The sequence below is a fragment of the Helianthus annuus genome, chromosome 6 (assembly GCF_002127325.2).
Source record: "Helianthus annuus cultivar XRQ/B chromosome 6, HanXRQr2.0-SUNRISE, whole genome shotgun sequence".
Lineage (NCBI taxonomy): Eukaryota > Viridiplantae > Streptophyta > Magnoliopsida > Asterales > Asteraceae > Helianthus > Helianthus annuus.
The window spans coordinates 13,185,508-13,209,693 of NC_035438.2; the positions used below are offsets into that span (position 1 = coordinate 13,185,508).

At 33.1% G+C, this 24,186-nt stretch overlaps 1 protein-coding gene and 1 pseudogene across 1 annotated transcript; both read right to left on the minus strand.

Annotated features, from left to right (window-relative positions):
* Positions 1–1,475: 1,475 nt before the first annotated feature.
* Positions 1,476–12,389, minus strand: LOC110880655 (protein O-glucosyltransferase 1). Its single transcript, XM_022129135.2, is given in 6 exon segments — positions 1,476–1,808; positions 2,349–2,559; positions 2,642–2,694; positions 2,966–3,158; positions 3,901–4,361; positions 12,210–12,389. Coding segments are annotated over 6 exon segments (1,431 nt in total).
* Positions 12,390–13,707: 1,318 nt separating this feature from the next.
* Positions 13,708–24,186, minus strand: part of LOC110883902 — a 49,313-nt pseudogene continuing 38,834 nt past the window's right edge.

A 24,186-nucleotide genomic window follows, 5' to 3' on the forward strand; every position in this document is an offset into this window, starting at 1 on the left:
ACAACCAATAATTCCATTTTCATTTCTTATTGAGGCATCCAAGTAACTTTCATTGTTTAAAAACAAGGTTCATTACCAGATAGACATACGTACAGTCGCATTTCACCAAATTATGACTAACAACTAGGCGTGCTAAACAGGTCGTGTTAATGGGTTGGTGGGTTCAATCAGACCCGAACCTGAAAATTTTAAACGAAACCGAACACGACCCAAACCCAAAAATCGTGTCATACATATGGTCCCGAATATTCATGGGTTGACCCGAAACGACCCGTTCAACCCGATTTTTTTACTTTTTTTCCGGAGATTAATATATTATAATAAAAATTTACTAAAAAAAGTCACAAATGTATATTATACAATTACATTTAAATTATAAAATCTATGTCAGCTTCTCATTTTAAGTTATAATTACGGCATAAAATACCCACTCGATCTAATTTATGACATAAAACATATTGTAAAAAATGTAATATAATATATAGGGTCAACCCGCCAACCCTACCGGGTTGACCCGAACCCAACCCCTTTAGCTAACTGGATTTGCGAGTTCAACCTAAAATTGGCGGGAACTCGTTTAGACTAAACCCAGACCCATGAATTTCGTGTTAGGTTTGTGTCATATTTTTAGATCGTGCTAGAAATTCACACCCTTACTAACAACGCCTTTAAGGACAAGTTTTTGTTTTCAAGTTCATCATATATAAAACCCTCTAAAAATGGATCATATGCTTTTTGACAAACAGGAACATAAAATTATTAATGTACATGAAAAAATAATCAACATTTGGCCTCACATTGGTTCTCGCATTTTGCAAGAAATAAACCGGAGTTAATTGCCCGGATGGTCCCTGTGATTTCACGATTTTTCACGTTTGGAAATGGCAAGTATGCTCCCTGTGGTTTGTCATTTTGTTACTCGGATAGTCCCCTGACATTTACTCAGGGGACTATCCGAGTAACAAATGACAAACCATAGGGAGCATACATGCTATTTCCAAACTAACTGACATCTACTCAGGGGAGTATTCGAGTAACGAAATATAAAGCATAGGGAGCATACCTGTTATTTTCAAAAGATGAGGACTAAACATGAAAAAACGTGAAACCACAGGGACCATCCGGGAAATTAACTCAAATAAACCGGTAAAGGTAATAAGCAAACTATTTTGTGCAGTTAGGTTTTGACTCTGGTTCTGTGAACCGTCGATTGAAGCAGGCCCGCCTTTTCTTCGTGAACAAACCCTGTCTCCGAATGTGTTAGCTCATTCGAGGTTAGAACTTTACTGTCAAACATAACAAAGTGTCGAATTGATAAGACTGAAAATCAAACTGTTAAATTATTATATGTTAACTCAATTCTTGCGTTCTATTTTACAAACCCATATTAAACGACATCGACCAAATCAACAAGTAAACTACACGTGACAACAAATCTATGAAAAAAATCCCTATAAACATCTTCATGTACATTATTAATCGTGTCTTGTTGCTTCCCAAAATTCGACTTGCTTGATCAAATTTAGTTTCAGGTTTTGTAGAGCTTGAAGTTGATGATCATCATAAGGCGGGTGCATGGTGCAGGGACTCGCCTGCGATGGAGCCTTCACCTTTGATAGCTCTTTATACTCTTTGACCATATCTTTCCCCAAACAGGAACAAACTTCAACTGCATTTTTTGTAATGACTGGTCTGTATTTAAAAAGCTTCGAGTATTCTGTTAAAAGATGGAGCATGTAATCATACACCAAATTCATTTGTAATTCCTTTTTTACAAATTCACTTCCTCTTCTTCCAATTTCCTGCGCCTATACAGATAAAAATTGTTAATATTATAACTCATATTTTTTTTCATACGAATGATGGCTCTAGTAGCTATTTTAGGTCATGGAAAAATAAGTTCATAGTATTTGTTTTTTTAATAATGTGATTAAGCTTATGAATGTGAATTTCTGACACAAAACTAACACAAAATTAGCGTGTTTGAGTTTAGTTTAAACAAGTAGGTGCCGATTTCAAGTCAAACATGTTTTAGTAAACCGGTCATGTTTGGATTGACCTTGTTTATTCATATTATTTGGTTCCAAATTTGTAGTTTTAGAGTCTTGATATGCAAAAATAGAAATTAGATTAAGATATCACGTTTGATGATTTGTAGTTAGTGGGCCAAGTTAGTGGTTAGTTTCTATGCTTAATCGTTCGGCTATATTAGAGCGATGTTTCCTTTATGAAAACAAGGAATGAAAAAGTATAAATTGAGTCTAAATTCTTTCTAAGTTTCTCTCTGGCTTCTGGCTTTGTGTATTTTCTTGGACCATTTGATTAACGATTCAATTCATATCAATTACCTTATCTGTATTCTTGTTCCCCCAGTCAACGGCAAACTTGATTGAACTACATTTGTTTTTCTCGTTTATGGGCCAATAATGAACGGTGGGTATTAGACCTCTGGAGAAGAAATCATAGTAGTGAGGAGTTACGACCAGACTCATCGAGTCGCAAGCCAATATATACTTCTCGCTAACCGACCATGTGTTTCCTTCAACGTATATTTTGTACCTGTATGCAGTATGATTTCAATATTTCTAGTCAAAATTGTATAAAACTATATTTATTGGTAACTAAATTGTTGTCGACACACCTATGGGTACATTGGCTTGCTAAATCCGTATCATTAAACCCTTTTTTCCAATCCTGCAATTATTTGGCAAAATAAAATGACATTAAAATACATCTATTTGGTTGCCTTCTAGATTTTTAACAACATGACTATCTGTTTTATAGATGTGTAAATGAGTCGAGACAAGCCTAGCTCCGGCTCCTTTTGGAGCTAGTTTAAGCACGATAGTTCAAGCTAATAAAAAGACGATCTCAAATAGCTCACACTTGACACCGCCTCCTACTCTATGTAATATTTTAGCCACATGAGATATGAAACAAAAGAAATGGGTGATTGAATATTTACCAAATGGTGGATTCTGGCATTCCATTCATGTTTATCGTTAGAGTTGCACTTTGCAAGGTCTTTCCGGGCCCTTCCTGTGCGCGTATTCCCTTTCCAGTATGCAAAGGGTTCCCTTTCCATCCATTTTTGTCTCTGATTCCCTTCTTCCAACTCTTTGCTCAATTTCACCCATGGCAATATATTCACTTCAGGCCTACAAAATCAAATTCCGTCCTAAAACAATATAAATATATGGGTTAATATAACTAGCATACTTTCTCATTTTTCATAGACAAAGCCACTTAACGTAATTTTGGCATATAAAAGTCCATGCAAACGTTAAAAAAACACAAAAAGTCATTATATTAAAGTCTAGGAACTTTTCTTAAATGCATGTAATTGTGAAAATGATATTTGAAATAATGATTTGTTACCTGTTAAATTCGCTAAATAAAGTTATATAGAATTTTGGGAAAAACCAAATGATTTCGAAAAATTTAAGAGGTGACAAATCATTATATTTAATATGTTTTTATGAGTAGATGCATTTTTAGAAAAAGTGCATGGACTTTAATATAGTAAAATTCGGTTGAGAACTTTCCCAGCTTTTTTTTTAATGTTCAATGACTTTTATACGTCTCAAAATTATGTTAAAAGTACTTTTTATGAAAAATGAGGATAAAATCATGCTAATTATTTTTCATGAAAAATGGGGACATAATTACAAAATTATGTTGATGTACTTTTTCATGAAAAAGAGGAAATATGTTAGTTTTTTTTAAAGCATGTTTAAAAGGATTCCGTGTACTTAAATGTACCTTATTTGAGAGGGAAATTATGTTTTTAAAGGTGAACCCCTCCTCCAATTGAGGTGTACATTTAACATCCTTTTTATATTCACTTTAATATATTCCAAATTTCCAAGCTCTAATAAGGTTAGAAATATGGCATATTACCAGCCTCAAAACGACCAATCCGGAAAGACGATATCGTAAGTCAAATCATCCCCACAATAATGAAACAATGGAGGTATAACACTCGTATTGTCATGGTAACTGGATTTTCGAACCAACGGCCAATCGTGACATGTGAACATCAAGTCAAGGTCCGGCACTTTTCCGGGATAAAGTTCAAGAAGTTGCAAGATCCCCCAAATTGTGAATACATCTCGAGTTTGGAACACGTAGCCGTATTTCTCCATGTAAAGTCTTCCATCAATGATGATTAACCTGAAATGTGCCTTTTCTCTAGCTTTTTTCACCATTTCGTTAGTTATTCCAGTATGTTTCCATGGCTTTAGATCTTCGTTAATCCATCTAAAGTATTCTGGACATGATTCAGGTGTCGAGTTGTTGGTGGTTTCACTGTTTTCGAACGGAAGAATGTCCTTTTGACAAAATTGAGCGGTTATTGAAGACTTTAAAAGAATGAGAGTTAGTGAATTTCTAAAATGTTATTTTTAAATTTTTAATCAATCAATAAAATAAAATAACTGGCAACTTTAAACTTATGGTTTTGATGTGTTATTTAAGTTTTAGTCTATTTTGTTCGATTTTTCCTTTTAATTTTTGGTTTTATATCATTTGTTAATTTTATCTGTATGTTGATGTATCGATTTTTAAAAGGAAAAGTTACAAGTTTTGTCTTTTATCTTTATACCACTTTTCAGGCGGTGTCCTTTTTAACGAATGTTGACAGGCGGTGTCCTTTACTAGGTATTTTGTTGCAAATTTAGTCCTTTACACCCAATCCAGTTAAAAGTCCCTGTTAATTGTTGACAGGCGGTGTCATTTACTTGGTATTTTGTTGCAAGTTTAGTCCTTTACCTAGGTATTTGTTGCAAGTTTAGTCCTTTACACCCAACAATTAACAGGGTTTTTTAACTGGGTTGGGTGTAAAGGACTAAACTTGCAACAAAATACCTAATAAAAAACACCACCTGTCAACATTCGTTAAAAAGGATACCGCTTAAAAAATGGTATAAAAATAAAGGACAAAACTTATAATTTTTCTTTTTAAAATGCATTTGCTTTCAATATTACTCATACGACTAGAATTTTTAAGTTGCATCGAAATAAGATAAAAAGAGACAAATCTGAGCAATTTATTTAAATTTATAAAAGTGTTAAAGTATATTTTAAGTAAACACTTACAGAAATTAATCAAAAGTATATATATATTTTTTTCATATTATTAACTGTAATACAATTAGCAAAGTTCGTATACAGTGATTTGAACTTTTGATTCTTTGTATACTTTTATCTTTTAACTTTTAACATTGACAATTACTCTCTCTTAACTTTCTAAACACATTGTAATTGAGTTTTGCGTGTTTATTTTTAGAGTAAATTACAAGTTTTGTCCTTTATGTTTACACCAAATTGCAGACGCTGTCCTTTTTTTCAAAAGTTTACAGGCGGTGTCTTTAATGTTCCAAAATCTTGCACGTTATGACCTTTAGACCAAACTCAGTTAGAAATTTTTGTTAAATCTGGTCATGTGCCTTGCACAGGAGGGCATTATTGTCATTTCATCTCTTCAAGGACTATTATGTAAAAAAAACTTATATTTAAGGGCTAGTTTTTAATAAATTGAAAAATAAAGTACTCCTCGCTCTTCTCTCTCTATCTCTCACCTGTCACCACTCTCAAACAAAACCCCACCATCATTCATAATAGGGCTGTTCACGAGTCGAGCCGAATCGAGCGGACCTTTGCTCGTGCTTGGCTCGTTTACAAATCGAACCGAGCGGAGCGGCTCATTTAAAACCGAGCCACAAATCAAGCGAGCATTTTCCAAGCAGGAAATATTTCGAGCGAGCGGCGAGCGAAGTTCGAGCGATTTGGACAACCGTGTCACCCGATTTAAATTTGCTCAGAGAGATAGTGACAATGTAGGGTCTAAAAAAAGGGTAATTGCACGACAATGTAGGGTCTCAAGTTTTTAAATCTTAATAAACAAACACATTTCATGGCATAATATTTTTCTTATGAATAACAATGTTGTGGCCGACGAGGCGATGATCATATTGCACGATCAATGACGTTGAGAGCAAGAGACGATTGATTTAGGGTAACGGCATGAAACATTGAGGTCATGGGCAGACTGTCGTTTATCTGTTTAGGGTTTAACTTTTAGATTTGATATTAATTTTTTTTATTGGCGTGATCGGTTAGTATGTATAGATATAGTTCTAAATTTGTATGTAGTTGACCAAAATCTAATAGAGAAGTATATATAAAACTATAAATTTAATTTATATTTAAGTATATATGTATGTGTGTATAAATTTAGGTGTGTGTATATGTATAATTTATATGTGTGTATATACATGTTTATATATGTATGTGTTTATGTATATATATATACTAACTAATAATAATAATTCGAGCCGAACCGAGCCGAGCGGACCTTTGCTCATACTTGGCTCGTTTACAAACCGAACCGAGCAGAGCGGCTCATTTACAACCGAGCGTCAAATCGAACGAGCATTTTCCGAGCAATTTCCGAACGAGCGTCGAGCGAGCGACGAGCGCCGAGCGGTTTGAACGGCCCTACTTCATAAACAAAACCCCACCATCCTTCATCCCAACCTCCTGCTGATATATTTTCTTTCAATCAATCGATTAATCAAACCATGATAGTAAATACATAAAAGTCCCAAGAATATTGGAGAATCAAGTATTAAAGAGCACACATGATTACATGAACAGGATCCTTACCAATCGATTATTCAACGAAGAAAACACACCAGACAAAAGGAAGGAACCCTAGGATTGGATATTAACTAGAATGGGCTGATATCGGAGACGACAAACCAGATCTGAGATCGGAGACGGCGGAGTGTACGGCGGTGGCGTAGTTGTCGCAGGTCTGAGATCGGAAATGGTTGTAGATGATGAAGAGTGGTGGTGGTGGTCAGTGGTGGCTGTGGACGGTGGGTCGCCAAGGAGTTCAGACGGTGGGTCACCGGAGAGTTCAGGGATCCAATCCTAGCTATATATCTTTTTATTTGAGTATTATTACTTTACAGTTCAATGGCATAGAATTTGGATAGTTGGATGAATTTTTTACACTCTTGTTTGGTTGCTTGTATACAATCTGGTTATAAAAATTGATGATTTTCAAAAGCCATAGAAGAAGAAATGGTCAATGTCAAAGATGCATGTGTGATGGTGGGGTCAAGTGATAGGTAATGGTATTGTTTTAATCAAATTCTTTTTATTTTAAATGGGTTGAGAGGGAAATTACTATTTTACCCTCATGTGCATTGCATATGACTATTTTTAACTGAGATTTCTAACCAGGTTTGGGCTAAAGGACAAAACGTGCAAGATTTTGAAAGGTTAAGGACACCGCCTGTAAACTTTTGGCCAAAAGGACAGCGTCTGCAATTTAATGTAAACATAAAGGACAAAACTTGTAATTTACTCTTATTTTTATGTAATTGTTGGTATAAAATCAAGCTGATTTTCGTTTCAAAGTAAATTTTTCTCGAAAATAAGTTGGGTCAAATATAATATGTTCTTATACTTATTATTATGTATGTTTTCAGTTGGTTGGTTTACGTTTGGACGTATGTTTTTCGGAAATATGCCGGATCAATAAATATAATAAGTTTTCGTGCTTATTTTTATGTATGTTTTCACTTCGTCTAAGTTTTGATGTAAAATATAATTAACAAGTTGTGTGAATAATGTTTTCATCATATTGGCTTTTTTGTTTCTTTCTTAAGGTTTTTTATTCTAGACTTTTTTTTTTTACTTTTCTTTATATTTTTTGTTTTAGTTTTACGTTTATTTTTCATTAAAGTTATATTTAAGATAGCGTTTATCTTTCCATTTACAACTAATTTAAAATCAGCTTGTCCTGCTGTACAATTTAAATTTATTTTTATGTTTTCGGTTGATGTAAAACATGTGTCAGTGTTTTATTTTGAGCATATTTTTCTTTGGATTGCTAACTGAACAAAATAGATATCGACCGAAACCCCGCAGCGTAACGCAGATAATCTTACTAGTTAAAAACAAATGTTAGCTAGAGTAGGTTTTTTGTCTTTAGTGTATGACTCCCTGATCTTAAATACATTGTTATACGGTCCCTTAATTTTAATAAATTTATATTTTTCTTTTCAAATCAATTTACACTACAAGTTCTCAACTTTAATAAAGTTACTTACCCGCAAACTTATTTTTTAAATTTAGTTCTTTTATTTGTATTACTTATTATGGGTTGAGATCCTGTACAAACAGTGCTAATTATAAGAACCGTAAGAACAGATCTGAACCATTGTTAATTTAAATCAAGGGTTGATATTGATTATAAATAAAACTCTTATAATTAAAAATTACTACTAACAAATTAGGGGTAATTTTGTAAAATTGCTAGTCATTTGACCATTTTCTATTAAATACAAATTCCACCAAGGTTTTTTAAACTAAAATAACTTTTATATACTTCATTATTTTTTTTAAAAATATATACCATAAAATCAAGTATTTTTTTATCTTTAATATGAGTACCATATTGCTATACCTTTTTGTATTTATAAAAGTGTTTTTTAAAAAAAGTTAACAAAAGGTGTTTTATATTTGTGCTAATAAGGTGCTGATTATGTGTTAATTACAAAATAATACAAACAAACACCAAAAGTAGATATAATCAGCACATCTGGTGTGTTGATAATGGAGAACGATTGAAGATGTTGTGCTAATGTCGTTTATGTTGATAATGGAGAACGATTCGAGGACGATGTGCTGATAATGAAGAACGATTAATGATGTTGTGCTAATTATATAGTGTTGTGCTGATTATATTTTTTGTAATTATTTTTAAATAGTTATAAATAAATATGGTCAAAAAGTCTAAATTACCCCTAAACTAATTTTTTATTGATGGACACTTGTCAATTATGTATTGGTTCTTATGGTTCTTACAAACTTAAGTGTTTGTATTTGATCCCATTCCTACTTATTATATTTGGGTCTAAGCTTTTAAACGTGTTTAGTTAACCATATGAAATTATGAATTGCGTTCTTTCAGCAAGATTTTTTTTCGTTTACATTATTACGTTAAAGGACAAATGGGCCCACAAAGAATACTTCCTAAGTTCCTAGTTTCTAAAATGTGAACATCTGGGCCTATCGGCCCAATCTTTATTCTCATTTTTCTTCCGTCAATAATTAACACTGAGATTAATCATTATCACAAACTAATTATTGGTGAGGAATGACACCAGTACATTGACAATTTTAAAATATTAAATGATAAGTGATAAAACTTAAAGAGTTAAGTGTCATTTTTGTCCCCGTGATTTGTTTACTTTTGTCATTTCAAACAATTTTTAAAAATACATCAGTTTCCTCCCTACACACTGAAAACATGTCATTTCAGTCCAAAAATTAAAACACAGTTAAGTCAGAAGGGTTAAATGAAGGGTATTATTGTCAATTCATATATCTTTTATTTTCACCTTATTTTTTGAATTGACAACAATACCCTTCATTTAACATGTCTAACTTAACTGGGTTTTAATTTTTGGACCGATGTAATTCGAAAATTGGCCTGAAATAGCAAAAATGAACAAACCACAGGAACGGAAATGACAGTTAACTCAAACTTAAAAGTTTGATGAATATGGGTGTTAATATTAGTACACCCTTCCTTTCTAGCTCTATATATATACACATTTCATACATATATAAAATCAATTTGTACATTTCTTGTTTTCCTCTACATGTTTATTTTATCATTTTTTTTATTATTTCAAATAAATATCTTTCTTTATTTACATCGTTTCATAGAACGCATCAAATATATAACTGATTATAAGTAAGTAAGATTGACACCACAAGTAAACAGTGTTGAAAAGATAGTATGAGAACAAAAAAAGAGTAGGTAAGCGGTTATAACTATTTCATGCAACATGTTTAAAACAACAAGTACAAATAGTTATGAAGTTCTCTCATTGCTTATTGTTTAAATAAAGTTAATTTTATGTTTATTATTTCGGAATAATAGGATGGGATTATGCCTAAAGCAGAAACAAACATTACCTAAATTACATATAATAATATGTTAGACAAATCAAAGTCTAATGGTCTAACAATCAAATTTGGAATAAAAGAAACCATAAAAATAATCCAAATAATTCATGAACTAGTGGTCAGGTTTCTTTTTTTTTTCTTTTTTTTTCTTTTTTCTTTTTCTGAACGACAAATGTTGCACCTGCCTTACTTTATACCAATTAATTAAGTAACTTTCTTTGCCCAAATTTAAACCTCGGATCTTCACTCTAGTATTTAGTAATATGGTGTTTGGTAAAAAAAAATAATAATAACATGGTTTATATATTGCACAGCTCTTGGAAAAATATACCAAAATAACAAACATTGACCGAATGGAAAACTTAATATTTGAATATAAGGAAAATTAACTTTATAACTTAGATGCATTCATACCACCTCACACACATACATCTATTGGATTGAGTTACCCAAACCGCTTGTTCCAACACTAAAGAAGCATTTTGTATCCAACACCTATGATTCTCAAGTATTAATATACGATTCTTCATATGTAATGGTTGCTATTTAGAAAATATGTAAACCAAGAAATGTTAGTAAAAAGATATAAAGGATATACTCTCTTCCGTATAGATTACTCTTTTAGTAAATATATATACTTAATTAATGTTAATATTTACAGATCCAGGATCAATGGCACATGCAGGTTTTTTTAATAGAAATAGAATATTAATTATTATTAATCTGTTTCCTTTCAATTTCCATGGATTCATTCAATTTGATTTGATTTTATTTGTTTAAAGCACGTATCAAGCATCACGTTATAAAAAGAAATAGAAATCACTTCTCAGACTATATGAATACATTTTTCCACTAAAATTAATATGTTATATCATCACGTAAAAATATTGAAAAAATAATTGAAATCAGTCAAACTAATGCAAACGTATCAACCGTTGAACCTAGGGCTGCAAACGAACCAAACGTTTGGCGAACAGTTCGTGAACCGTTCGGCGGAAAGTTCGTTTGTGTTCGTTCGTTTATTAAACAAACGAACACGAACAGGAAATTTCGTTCGTTTAGTTAAACGAACAAACATGAACAGAGGTCGCGTTCGTTCGTTTATGTTCGTGAACGTTCGGTAACGTGTTCGTTTGTGTTCGATAGATCATTAGTGTTTTTAGTTTTTATATTTATTTAAATAGTTCAAAATTCCGACAAATTAAATATTTAATAAGTGTCAGTCTATTATATATTTTGTTCATGAATTATTATTTGTGTTCATTTGTTTCCATTTCTGTTCATGAACATTAGTTTGTGCTCATTTGTGTTCGTCAACGTTTGTTTTTGTTCGTTGCCTAAAATTAACAAACAAACACAAACGAACACGAACAAGTTCATTTCCTTAACAAACGAATATGAACATAAAATCTCGTTCGATAAGTGTTCACGAACACAAATATTTTCTAACAAACGAACACAAACAATGTCTTGTTCGTGTTTGTTCGGTTCATTTGCAGCCCTAGTTGAACCTATATTTGTTAAGAATTGCTTATTTGTATATAAACTTTAATAATAATAATAATATCTAAAAAAGAAAAGTATGATAAATAAAAGGGAAAATTACCAAAATAGCCAAGAAAAATGTTGACTTACCAAAATAGCCATTTCATGAGTCTTTGGAGAGGGGCATCACCCTTCTTATGCCCCTTAATTCTTTTATATGGATACGTGCATGGATGAAGCAACAAGTACAAAAATGGAATGCATGGGATGAGTCACAGAGGCATAGGATGAGTCAGGGATGCATGGGATGAGTCAGGGACGCATGGGATGAGTCAGGGAGGCATGGGATAATGGGATGAGTCACGGACGCATGTGATGCCTCAAACAGACGCATGGGATGATGGGATGAGTCACGGACGCATGGGATGCCTCAAACAGACGCATGGAATGATGGGATGAGTCAGGGACGCATGGGAGGAGTCAGGGACGCATGGGATGAGTCAGGGACGCATGGGATGAGTCACGGACGCATGGGATGAGTCACGGGCGCATTGGACGCATGATGTCACTAAGACACGTGTCACTTCTACATTGGTGGACGCATGAATGACCCTGACGCATAAGCTCTCTCGTAATCAGTGATGCCCCTCTCCAAAGACTCATGAGATGGCTATTTTGGTAAGTCAACATTTTTCTTGGCTATTTTTGTAATTTTCCCTAAATAAAATACTTACAACATCAACCCAACGAGTAAATATGTCTGCAGTGACGAAAAGGGTGACTAAAAACACAGAAAGGAATATTGGTATGCCGGGGTTCTTCATAAGCATGCCGGAGAAGTAAGCTTGTTTCCGAGATACGCCTGCCGGAAAAGCGGAACCGCATTCACCACCACCACCAGTTATATCTACCATGAATGAAACCTTTAAAAAACTCGGAAGCAAATCATCGTGCTAGTTTATTAGAGAGAGAGAGAGAGAGAGAGAAGTGAGAACTGAGAAGTGGGATTCTTTGATTTTGTGTATATATTGTCGAAGTTATCTTGCATTAATAGAAGTCAAACTATTTAATAATACTAAAGTTATAACCACTTATTGACAAGTTAACTATGGATTGGAAAGCCCAAAAACTTTATTTCATTCGAACTACTTATAAAAACCGTCGCCGTGTTGCGGCGAGCATATTTTATTATTTAGTCTGTGTTTATATATGTTTGAAATCACTACAAGCGCACTGCACACGGAATCGCTGACAAGAATAAAAAAAATGTAGAAAAAAAAACACTAAAAAATAACCGAAATAAAATCAACTAAAAAGTTGTATGGTAATGATGTTTTCGGTAGAAGCCCGTAGTCAGAGATGAGCAAATAGTAATGGGTACCGGTACCGAATTTTCTGAACCAAAGATCCTAAGTACCAGTTCGGTACTGACGTTTGGCGCTCCTAGTATCGGTTCGCTACCGGTTTACCTTCATATACCGATACCGTAACTGGTATTTTTGGTACCAATACCGATTCGGTATCAGTTGGCACCGAGCTCATCCCTACCCCTGAAACTAAAAAAAATTGTACGATACCATTGGTGTTCGTACGGTACCCGTGATCAGGGATGAGCAAATGGTACTGGGTAGCAGTACCAAATTTATCGAACTAAAAGATTATCAAACTCAATCCGGTACCGACTTTTGGCGTTTTATATATCAGGCTGGTGCTGGTTTTTACCTTCATGTACCGATAACGAACCGGTATTTCCAATAAAAGTACCGGTTAACACCAAGCTTATTAGACTTAAAAAGTAAAGGAGATAACAATTATTATAGTATTAAGATAATAAAACTATAAAAAAACACTATATATAATATTTTATTATATTACAGTTTACTATTTATTTCATTCATATATAGGTGAATATATAGGTGAATTAGAGGATTGATTTTTTGTTGGAAAAATGTTATATTTGGACTTAAATTAATATATAGGTGAATTAGAGGACTGATTTTTTGTTGGAAAAATGTTATATTTGGACTTAAATAAATGTTTATTTAAATATAAATTATATGGATAATTATTTGTAGGTTTGTATTCTAGCATGTGAGAGCTTTATAACGAATCAAACTACGGTCAAATCATTTTCCCTGTGAACCTCTCCTGCATCCGAAAACGTTAGCTTGTTTTTTATATTTTATTTACAAAACTTCAAGTACCAAACGTAACAAAGTGTTGAATCGATAATAAAACCGAAATTTAAACCGTTAAATGATTATTTGTTACTCAATTATTCCCTCCCGTTTGACAAAACCATAATATAATGCAACAAGTAAACTACATGTGACAACAAATCTAGAAAAAATCGCTATAAACATCTTCATGTACATTATTAATCGTGTCTTGCTGCTTCCCAAAATTCGACTTGCTTGGTCAAATTTAGTTTCATGTTTTGTAGAGCCTGAAGTTGATGATCATCAAAAGGCGGGTGCATGGTGCAGGGACTCGCCTGCGATGGACCCTTCACCTTTGATAGCTCTTTATACTCTTTGACCATATCTTTCCCCAAACAGGAACAAACTTCAACTGCATTTTTTGTAATGACTGGTTTGTATTTAAAAAGCTTCGAATATTCTGTTAAAAGATGGAGCATGTAATCATACACCAAATTCATTTGTAGTTCTTTTTTAATGAATTCACTTCCTCTTCTTCCAATTTCCTGGGCCTGTGCAAATAAAATAAAAATTTATAATATAGTATAACACATTTTTTTGTTAATGATATCTCTAGTAGCTATTTAAGGTCATGGAAAAAGAAAGTCATAATATTTGTTTTTCAATAATGTAATTCCAAAGGATTTAAGCACGTGGCTGTTATTTCTGACAATGTATGAGAATATGATAGACCTAACACAATAGCTGATTGGCTATTTTATGTTAAAACATAAAACAAAAAAGTAAAATATAACCCCTTCTTATAGTTTAAATGTAATTATTTTATATGAATTCATATTTTTGGTTGTAAATTTATAGTTTGAGTATTGATATGCAAAAATATAAATTAGTTTGAAATCTCATGTTACACAACTTATGATAGTGTTTTAATTCACGTGTCTGGTATGATTTTTCTAGTTCATCTTTTTGTCTGGGTTTGAGACTTCAAATCCAACAAGTCTAATGCGACTTTGATGAACGTTTATTTAGCTTGCTTATTTATATAGTGGAACTAATTACCTTATCTGTATTCGTGTTTCCCCAGTCAACAGCAAACTTGATTGAACTACACTTTTTATGCTCATTTATAGGCCAATAATGAACAGTGGGTACTAAACCTCTAGAGAAGAAATCATAGTAGTGTGGAGTTACGACCAGACTCATCGAGTCACAAGCCAAAATATACTTCTCGCTAACCGACCATGCGTTCCCTTCAACGTATATTTTGTACCTATATGCATAAAACTAAATATGTTTAGTCGGAAAAACAAATTAATTTACTTTAATTTGTACAAAAATAAAATTTAATGTTAACTAATTTGTTGTCGACTTACCTATGAGTACATTGGCTTGCTAAATCTGTATCTTTAAACCCTTTGCTCCAATTCTGTAATTTTTTTGACAAAATAAAATGAATTATTATTACTACTGTTAATAATAATAATTATTTAAACTCTTTCATATTTCAAGTTTACATAAATTTGTAATGATATTTAATATTTAAGTGTATATTTGTTGATATGCTAATATGTTTGTTTAGATTAAGGAGTCTACTCAAATTTGGTATATAAAGCTCGAGTTGGGGTTTAAGCTCATTTATTGAATGAGATTCAATTTTTACGGACCCTGACTCGTTTATACTTGGCTCAATTAAAGTTCGTAAATAAAATCACACTTTTGTTTTGCTACATTGTTGTTGTTGTTGTTGGTGCTGTTGTTGTTGTTGTTCAAACTCTTAACATATTATAAGTTTCCAAATATAACTATATACTAAAGAAAAAATTACATCGTTGGTCCTTGTGGTTTCTGCCAAATTTCAATGTCGGGTACTAATAGTTTTTTGTTGCAAATCATGTATTAACGTTCTAATTTGTCACAATGTTGACCACTAAGGCTAAACCTTGTCACAATGTTGAGTACTAAAGCCAAACCTTCTTAACTTTTTTGTTAAGTCTTACTAAAATGCCCTTTAATAATTAAAGTTTTTAGTCATTTTGTAAAACTTAGAAACCGCAGGGACTATATGTGTTAAATAACCAAACTTATTAAATCAAACAAAAAAAGCCCATCTTTCAGGGGGTCTTCTCTGGCAAAATCGCCGGAATCCGACCATATCGGATTCGTAAAAATTATCCGTTTAACTCGTTTTTTTTCCGTTAATGTTTATTTCCATCATAATCAAAACTAACAACTCGTTTGTGTCATTAATAAACTGCAAATTATGCTTATCCGCTACCCGTTTAACTCCGAAATTCTCATCATCCTCTCGATCCGTTATATCCTCAATTCGAGTCTAAATATACGCCTTTTGACCCGATGCAACTTCATTCCCACACAATTTCACAGCCAACTTCGTCTCTACAACTGATCGGAGTCGCGTCAGCATACCGGAACTTCGGCGATGCAATTCTTATACATAATATTGCAAACTGGTAAGAATATTACATGCTATTTGTTCATTTTATCATATAGAGCCAACGCCCCATATTTATTTCAACTTACAAAACTGTTATATTCCTAGGTTATAAATTTGTTTTAGTTATTTTTATAAATCCTAATTTGGTTTATTATTTAGATTAAGTTAAAAAGTTTATTTTACTAACATATTATTTATAAACTCAAAGTTTATAAATAGTAAACTTTAAATCCATTTAATTTTATAAAAAATATAAATAAAATAGAAAACACTACTTTAAATTATTTTAGTCAAATATAATTAATTAAAAAATAGACCCTCTAGTTACTAAAGGACATTTTAGTCATTTTAGTAAAGTAAGACTTAACAAAAAAAGTTAACAAGGTTTGGCTTTAGTACTCAACATTGGGACAAGGTTTGGCCATAGTATTTAACATTGTGACAAATTAGAATGTTAGTACCTGATTTTGCAACAAAAAATTATTAGTACCCGATATTGAAATTTGACAGAAACCACAAGGACTAACGGTGTAATTTTTTCTATGCTAAATAAAACTTATTATCTATGTAAATATTTGTTAATATATATAATAAACTCATTTTGATTGAACTAAAGCTCGGGGGTTCGAGTTCAATCTCGTGTATGAATAAGGTTCAACTTAGAAAGCCTAGAATTCATTTAAGCCTGGTTTAATTCGAGCCTGTAAAAAGCCATTCTCAAAAAAACTAGGCAGCGAATCGCCTCGTTTACAATTTCAAGATTTTATATCAAGTTTTAATAATACATATGAAACAAAAGAAATGGGTAGTTAAATATATGTTTACCAAATGGTGGATTCTGGCATTCCATTCATGTTTACCATCCGAGTTGCATCTCGCAAGGTCTCTACGGGCCACCCCTGTGTACGTATTTCCTTTCCAGTATGCAAAGGGTTCCCTGTTGGTCCATTTACGTCTCTGATTACCTTGTTCCAATTCCTTGCTCAATTTCACCCATGGTGGTATATTCACTTCCGGCCTACAAAATCAAATTCCATCTTAAAACCCTGTAAATATATTTGTTAATATATCATACTAGGGGATGGTTCAAATGAAAACCACTTTTATTGTGAAAACTCGAAAACTAACTAAAAAAAGCCTAAAAAACACACAAATTTTTTTTTTTTTTCAATTTTTTTTTATAAAAATCGCTAGTTTTTATATATAAAAAAAAAACTTTTTTTCAAAAAAAAAAAAAAATTTGTGTAGTGCACATGTGTAATAATACACATGTGTAGTACACATACATATGTGCAGTATTACACATGTGCACTACACAAAATTTTTTTTTTTGAAATTTTTTTTTATATTAAAAAACCTGAGAAATTTTGATTGCAAAAAAAAAAAAATTAAAAAGAAAATTTTTTTGTATGTTTTTTTGGCTTTTTTTAATTAGTTTTCGAGTTTTCACAATAACTAGTGGTTTTCATTTGAACCTTCCCCTATCATACTATCTGACTATCTGTTAATATATTTGTTATATCTTTTAATATCATACATTCTGTAAATATTTCTGTTAAAATCATTGAAAGAACTAGCATATTTTCTTATTTTTCAGAAAAGAAATTCACTCAACATAATTTTGATATATAAAAGTTAGATGTGCATATAAAGAAACACAAAAATCTCCATCACCCATTTTTGCTATTAAAGTCTGCGTACTATGTAGTTGTGAAAATAATATTTAAAATAATGACTCAGTACCTCTTATATTTGTCAACAATAAAGTTATACAGATGTTTTTTTGACAAATTTAAGAGGTGAAGGATCATTATATTATATATTCTTTATAACTAGAACTCTAGAAGCATCTTAGACAAAATGTATGGACTTTAATATAGAAAAATTCAGTTGAAGGACTTTCAAGGCTTTTCTCTCACATGTTCAAGAATTTCACTCGTCTAAAAATTATGTTAAAGGTATTTTTTGATGAAAACTAAGACAGAATATGTTTGATTCTATTTTTTTCATGTAAAGTGGGGACACAAGTATGCTGCTGTGCTTTTTATTGAAAAATGAGGAAATATTTTGGTTTTGTTTAGAGTATGTCTAAACGTAGCCTATGTACTTAATGTACCCTACGTGAGAGGGAAATTATTTCTTAATGCTAGGCCTCTCCCAAGTTTGTGAAAGAGGGGTACATTTAGCACCCTTTTATATTAACCTAAATATATTCCAAATTTTCAAGCTCTAATAAGGTTAGAAAGATGGTATATTACCAACCCTAGAAGAACCAATCAGGAAAGACGATATCATAAGTTGAATCATCCCCACAATAATGGAACAATGGCGGTATCACACCCGTGTTGAATGGGTAATCAGATTTTCGAACCAACGGCCAATCATGACACATGAACATCAAATCAAGATCCGGTACTTTTCCAGGATAGAGTTCAAGAAGTTGCAAGATACCCCATATGGTGAATACGTCTCGAGTTTGGAACACATAGTCGTATTTCTCCATGTAAAGTCTTCCATCAACGATGATCAATCTGAAATGCGCCTTTTCTCTAGCTTTTTCCACCATTTCATTGGTGATTCCAGTGTGTTTCCATGGCTTTAGATCTTCGTGAATCCATCTGAAGTATTCAGGGCATGATTGAGGTGCCGATTTGTTGGCTATTTCATCATCTCTGAAGGGGAGAATGTCTTTACGACGAAATTGGGCGGTTATTGAAGACTTTGAAACAATAAGGTACGTGTTAGTCAATTTCTAAAATGTTATTTTTCTTATTTCATTAAATAAAATAGAGTAAATTACGTTTTTAGCCTCTGTGGTTATATCACTTTTACTATATTAGCCCAAAATAAGAATTTTTAACATATCTGCCCCCATGGTCTCTATAACTAACCATTTTGGCCCCTAAGTCTAACCATTTTGGCCCCCATGGTCTCTATAACTAACCATTTTGGCCGTTATGATCTCAAATGGTTAGTTATAGAGACCATGGGGGCAGATATGTTAAAAATTCTTATTTTGGGCTAATATAGCAAAAGGGATATAACCACAGGGGCCAAAAAAGTAATTTACTCAATAAAATAATTGGTGACTTTAAAGTTGTGATTTTGATTGTGATTATTTAATTATTTATTTTCTATATTTGTATTAAAACTTTTTTTTGTTTTATAAGAGTTGTTTAATTTATTTGTACTTGATGCAAATTTTTAAAAAGCCACGTCGTGTTCAGTATTTTACTCATGCGACTAAGTTTTTTTTAAGTTGCATCAAAACTAGATAAAAACAGACACATATCCACAACTTATTTACATTATTACGTGAAAGGGTTATGGCAATGACTAATTGAGTAACTCATTAAACCACAAATAGTACTTCCTAAAATGTGAACATTCTGATTGACTGGCCCAATCTTCATCATCATTTTTAATTAAAAAAAGCTTTTGTAAGGCCCCTCATTTTTAATTATAGGTGAGAAATGACACCAGTGTATTGACAATATATATTAAATGATAAGCATTTATAAATTTGGTGAATATCAATTTTAAAGTTACTTTGACATTTATGTTTTCCTTTACATGCCTAATTTACTTCTATAAACCACATATACATACACCTTGATTTGAATTCCCCACGTATTGAATAAAGATGGAACACCTAACACCTCACCATTTCACTTGAGGACATTTATTTCAAATATATATCTTTCTTTATTTGCGGTTTTTTTATGAAACACATTAAATATATGACTAATTATAAATAAATAGCTCTGACATCACAGGTAAATAGTGCTGAAAAGATATAGCATTAGAAAGAAAAAAGAAAACGAGTTAGTTTAGCGATTATATCCATCTTATGCATCGTGTATAAAAAAAGTACAAATGGTTACGTAGTTCTCTCGGTGTCGTACCAATTGGTTATGCAAAAAACGATCCTCTATGTGTAGTTGTAGCTTTTTTTCCAAAGAGAGAAACAAAAGTTATGTTATGGATCAAAACCATTCTAAGGTATGAGATTTGTTCTACATTAGTCGTATGGGCAACCAATGTGGGGTTTATATACCAAATAAACTCTCTCACTCACCAGACTAGTCTGGGTTGAGTTCTCTCATTTGGTTTGTAACATTGGTATCAGAGCCAAACTCGGAGTGGTGGCCTGGAGAGCCAGCCGTGACCAACGAGGATGTTGGCCCTTAAGGAGGGCCGATTGTTATGGACCACCATTGCAAGTTATAGGACTTCTCACACATCGGTCGTATGGGCAACCAATATGGGGTTTATATACCAAATAGACTCTCTCACCCACATACTAGTCTTTTGAGTTGAATTCTCTTGTTTGGTATGTAACATGTTACCCAATATATATAGGTAGAGGATCCTGTAAAAAAGGCCCAAAGTGTGAGAAAGGTAAGAAAGAATCTTAACCATTAGATCTTTTGATCTAATGGTTGAGATCAATAGGGACCAAAATGGTTAATATTTTTCTTAATTTGGACTGAATTGAAAATTATAGGGGTAATAAAGTCTTTATATCCATTCAAAATAGGAAACTGTAAATCAAAATTCTTATAATTCCGATCTCTCTCTCCAATTGATCGTACAGTTTCTCTCTCTCTCAACAATTTCAAAACCCTAATGCCGATAAACCTCCATATCGATCGAACAGCGGCGACGACGAGCGGCAGCGACGACGGCGAGCGACGAGCGGCGACGGCGAGCGGCAGCGGCAGCGGCGACGGCGAGCGGGCAGCGGCAGTGGTTGTGCGGATCGGCAGCGGTGGTGCAGCAGTGGTGGTGCCGGAAGTGCCAGTGGTGGTGCCGGAAGTGGAGAAGATGATACAGAGGTGTTTTTTGTACTGAATGGTGTTTTTTTATTTACTGCTGAATGGTGTTATTTTTGTACTGAATGGTGTTGTTTTTGTACTGAATGGTTTTTTTTATCTAATGCTGAATGGTGTTATTTTTGTACTGAATGGTGTTATTTTTGTACTGAATGGTGTTTTTTTAATTTACTGCTGAATGGTGTTATTTTTGTGCTTAATTGTGTTATTTTTGTACTGAATTGTGTTATATTCTTGTACTGAATGGTGTTTTTTTTATTTACTGCTGAATGGTGTTATTTTTGTACTGAATAGTGTTATTTTTGTGCTGAATGGTGTTATATTTTCTGAATTGTGTTATATTTAAAACACCATGTATGAACATGCTCTAAATGGTGTTATATTTATGGACGGTTATAAGTCCTAAATTCCAGGTTTTTCTCTCTCCAAATCCTTAAATCAAGGATTACCATATTTGAATTTGTTAATGCATTTACAATCATACATTTTTCAATTAATTTAGATCTAATGGTTGAGATTCTTTCTTACCTTTCTCACACTTTTAGTCTCTTTTACAATAACTCCACCCTATATATATATGGGTTATTAGATTTTATCACCCTCAACTATTGCCTATTGGCTGCTGCCACCCTCAACTATCACTTTGACGCCCGTCACCCAAAACTTAACACTTAGTGTGTTCTGTCACCATTTCGTTAACTGATCACTAACTTTTGATCATGTTACTACACTTTTTGAGGTGTCATAGGGATCTTGGGGAGGTTTTAGGGATCTTAGGACACCCCCAAAATTATAGTAATAGGATTAAAAGTTAGTGATCTGGTGAAAGAACACACTAAATGTTAAGTTGGGGGTGACGGACGTCAAAGTGATAGTTGGGGGTGGCAGCGGCCAATGGCCAATAGTTAAGGGTGATAAAATCCAATAACCCTATATATATAGGGTAAGGTTCATGCGAGAACCACCTTTATTGCGAGAACCGCGAGAACCAATGTGAACACAACCTAAAAAAACCCTAAAAAAACCCTAAAAAAACCTAACCCCCCCCTCCAAAAAAAAAAAAAAAAACTAAACCCCCCCCCCCTCACCCCAAGCTAAAATGCTAAAAACTAAACCCCCAAAAACCTAAAAAAAACTAAAAAAAATCTAACAATTTTTTTAAATATTTTTTATGTTAAAATCGCTACTTTTAGTAGCCAAAAATTTTTTTTTTTGGCTACTAAAAGTAGCGATTTTTTATAAAAAAAATATTAAAAAAAATAATTTTTGTGTGTTTTTTAGCTATTTTTAGGCATTTTTTTTGTGTTCACATTGATTCTCGCGGTTCTCGCAATAAAGGGTGGTTCCTAACGGATCTTTGTCCTATATATATATATTACTATGTTAGTCAAATCAAAGTCTAATGGTCTTCCACTAAATAACCGTCAACTTCGCAATAAATGGTGGTTCCTAACGAATCTTTTATATATATATATATATATATATATATATATTACTATGTTAGTCAAATCAAAGTCTAATGGTCTTCCACTAAATAACCGTCAACTTCAAATATCATCCAAATTTGTTTTACACGTCAAATTTGAAACCATGGGAATAATTGAAATACCCACAACCTAAAAATAGTGTTTAACTTCTTACAAATACAAGATTAGATGGTATTAAAGTATAAAAAAAATTGTTAGTTAAAAACAAACCTAAACTTTCTTTTTAATATTACAAGGTTACATATTGCACGGCTCTTGGAAAAGTATACCAAAACAACAAACATTGACTGAATGGAAATGCCTTGATATTTAAATACAAGGAAAGTTAACTTTATAGTTTAAATACATGGATACCACCTACACATACATCCATTGGGTTGATTAATATATTATTAAAAGGCCAATTGGATTTTAACACCTCTAACTTTGAAGAATTGGCCGATAACACCCGCAACTAACACTTTGATCTGTGACACCCCAAACTTTTAATTTTCTTTGTCGTTTCACCACTCAGTTAAGAAATCACTAACTGAGTTACCCTTCCATCCTACATGGCATCATTAATCCTACGTGGTTCTTATGACGTGGCCTATAACATGCAATAAGAAGCAAAATGTGAGGGACCTGGCATTGTTCATCTGTTCATTTTGGAGGGAACGATCAAGAGGGCGACAGCGACAGTGACCTAGCTTCTCAACAATCAACAAACCATCAAGGTTAAACAACGATCAAGGTAAGATTTCACAAGAACTAGTAGATTATGCAATGGGGGAAACGATTGATGTTATGATTTGGTATGGTGGTTACATTGAGTTAGGTTTTGGTGTACCACAGTATGTTGGGGGTGAATCTAGGTTAATTAAAGTTGATGTAGACCACATTTCATACTTTGAGCTAGCAGATTATGCATTGGAAATGAAATGCTATAAATCAAGGAACTTTCATATGTATGGGTTGGATGCGGATGATGGTGAAATTAAGCATTTTCGTGATGATAGAGATGTGTTGGAGTTGGTTAAGAAGGTTTTTAAATGGAGTGAAACATTTATGGAAGTATTTGTTCAAGAACGTCCATTGAGTGCACCTGAAGCCCACTCCAGTTCTACTCCAAAACCTGATACCCAGCCCAAGCCTGTTACCCAGCCCAACCCTGTTACCCAGCCCAGTAACCCTGTTACCCAGCCCAGTAAACCTGAAGCCCAATCTTCTAGGGTTTCCCCTGGATGCAGCTCTAACTCAATAGGTAAGCAAGCAGACAAGGACAGTGAAGATACTGAGTTCATCGTGCAAGATGAAGAGTCAAATTCTGATGAGGAAGATTATGATGAACTAGTTGAGACCAGTGATGAAGAGGAAGCTGCAGATGATGTAAACCAAAATACATTTGGATTAGACTCAGACAAGGAGGATGATGAGTGGATACAGTCACAACATGCAGTTCGAGAGGCAACCAAAATACATTTGGAAGCCAAAAAGAAATTGCTTGATGAGGTAGTTCGAGAGGCATACACATACCTGCCAAAGAAACATGGTCAAGAATAGACAGCTAACTGCAATGTTCATAGCTAATGAGTTCCTGCAAGTGTTCAAATCCAAGCCCAACTGGTCGGCTAAGGAAATCATATTGGCTGTGAAACATAAGTATAAAGTAATAATCACAAAGTGGCTGGCCTACAAGGCTAAAACATGTGCCCATAAGAAACTTCATGGATCAATGAGGGATCATTATAGCAAAATTGGTGCATACTTGGAGATTTTGAAAAAAGTAAACCCAA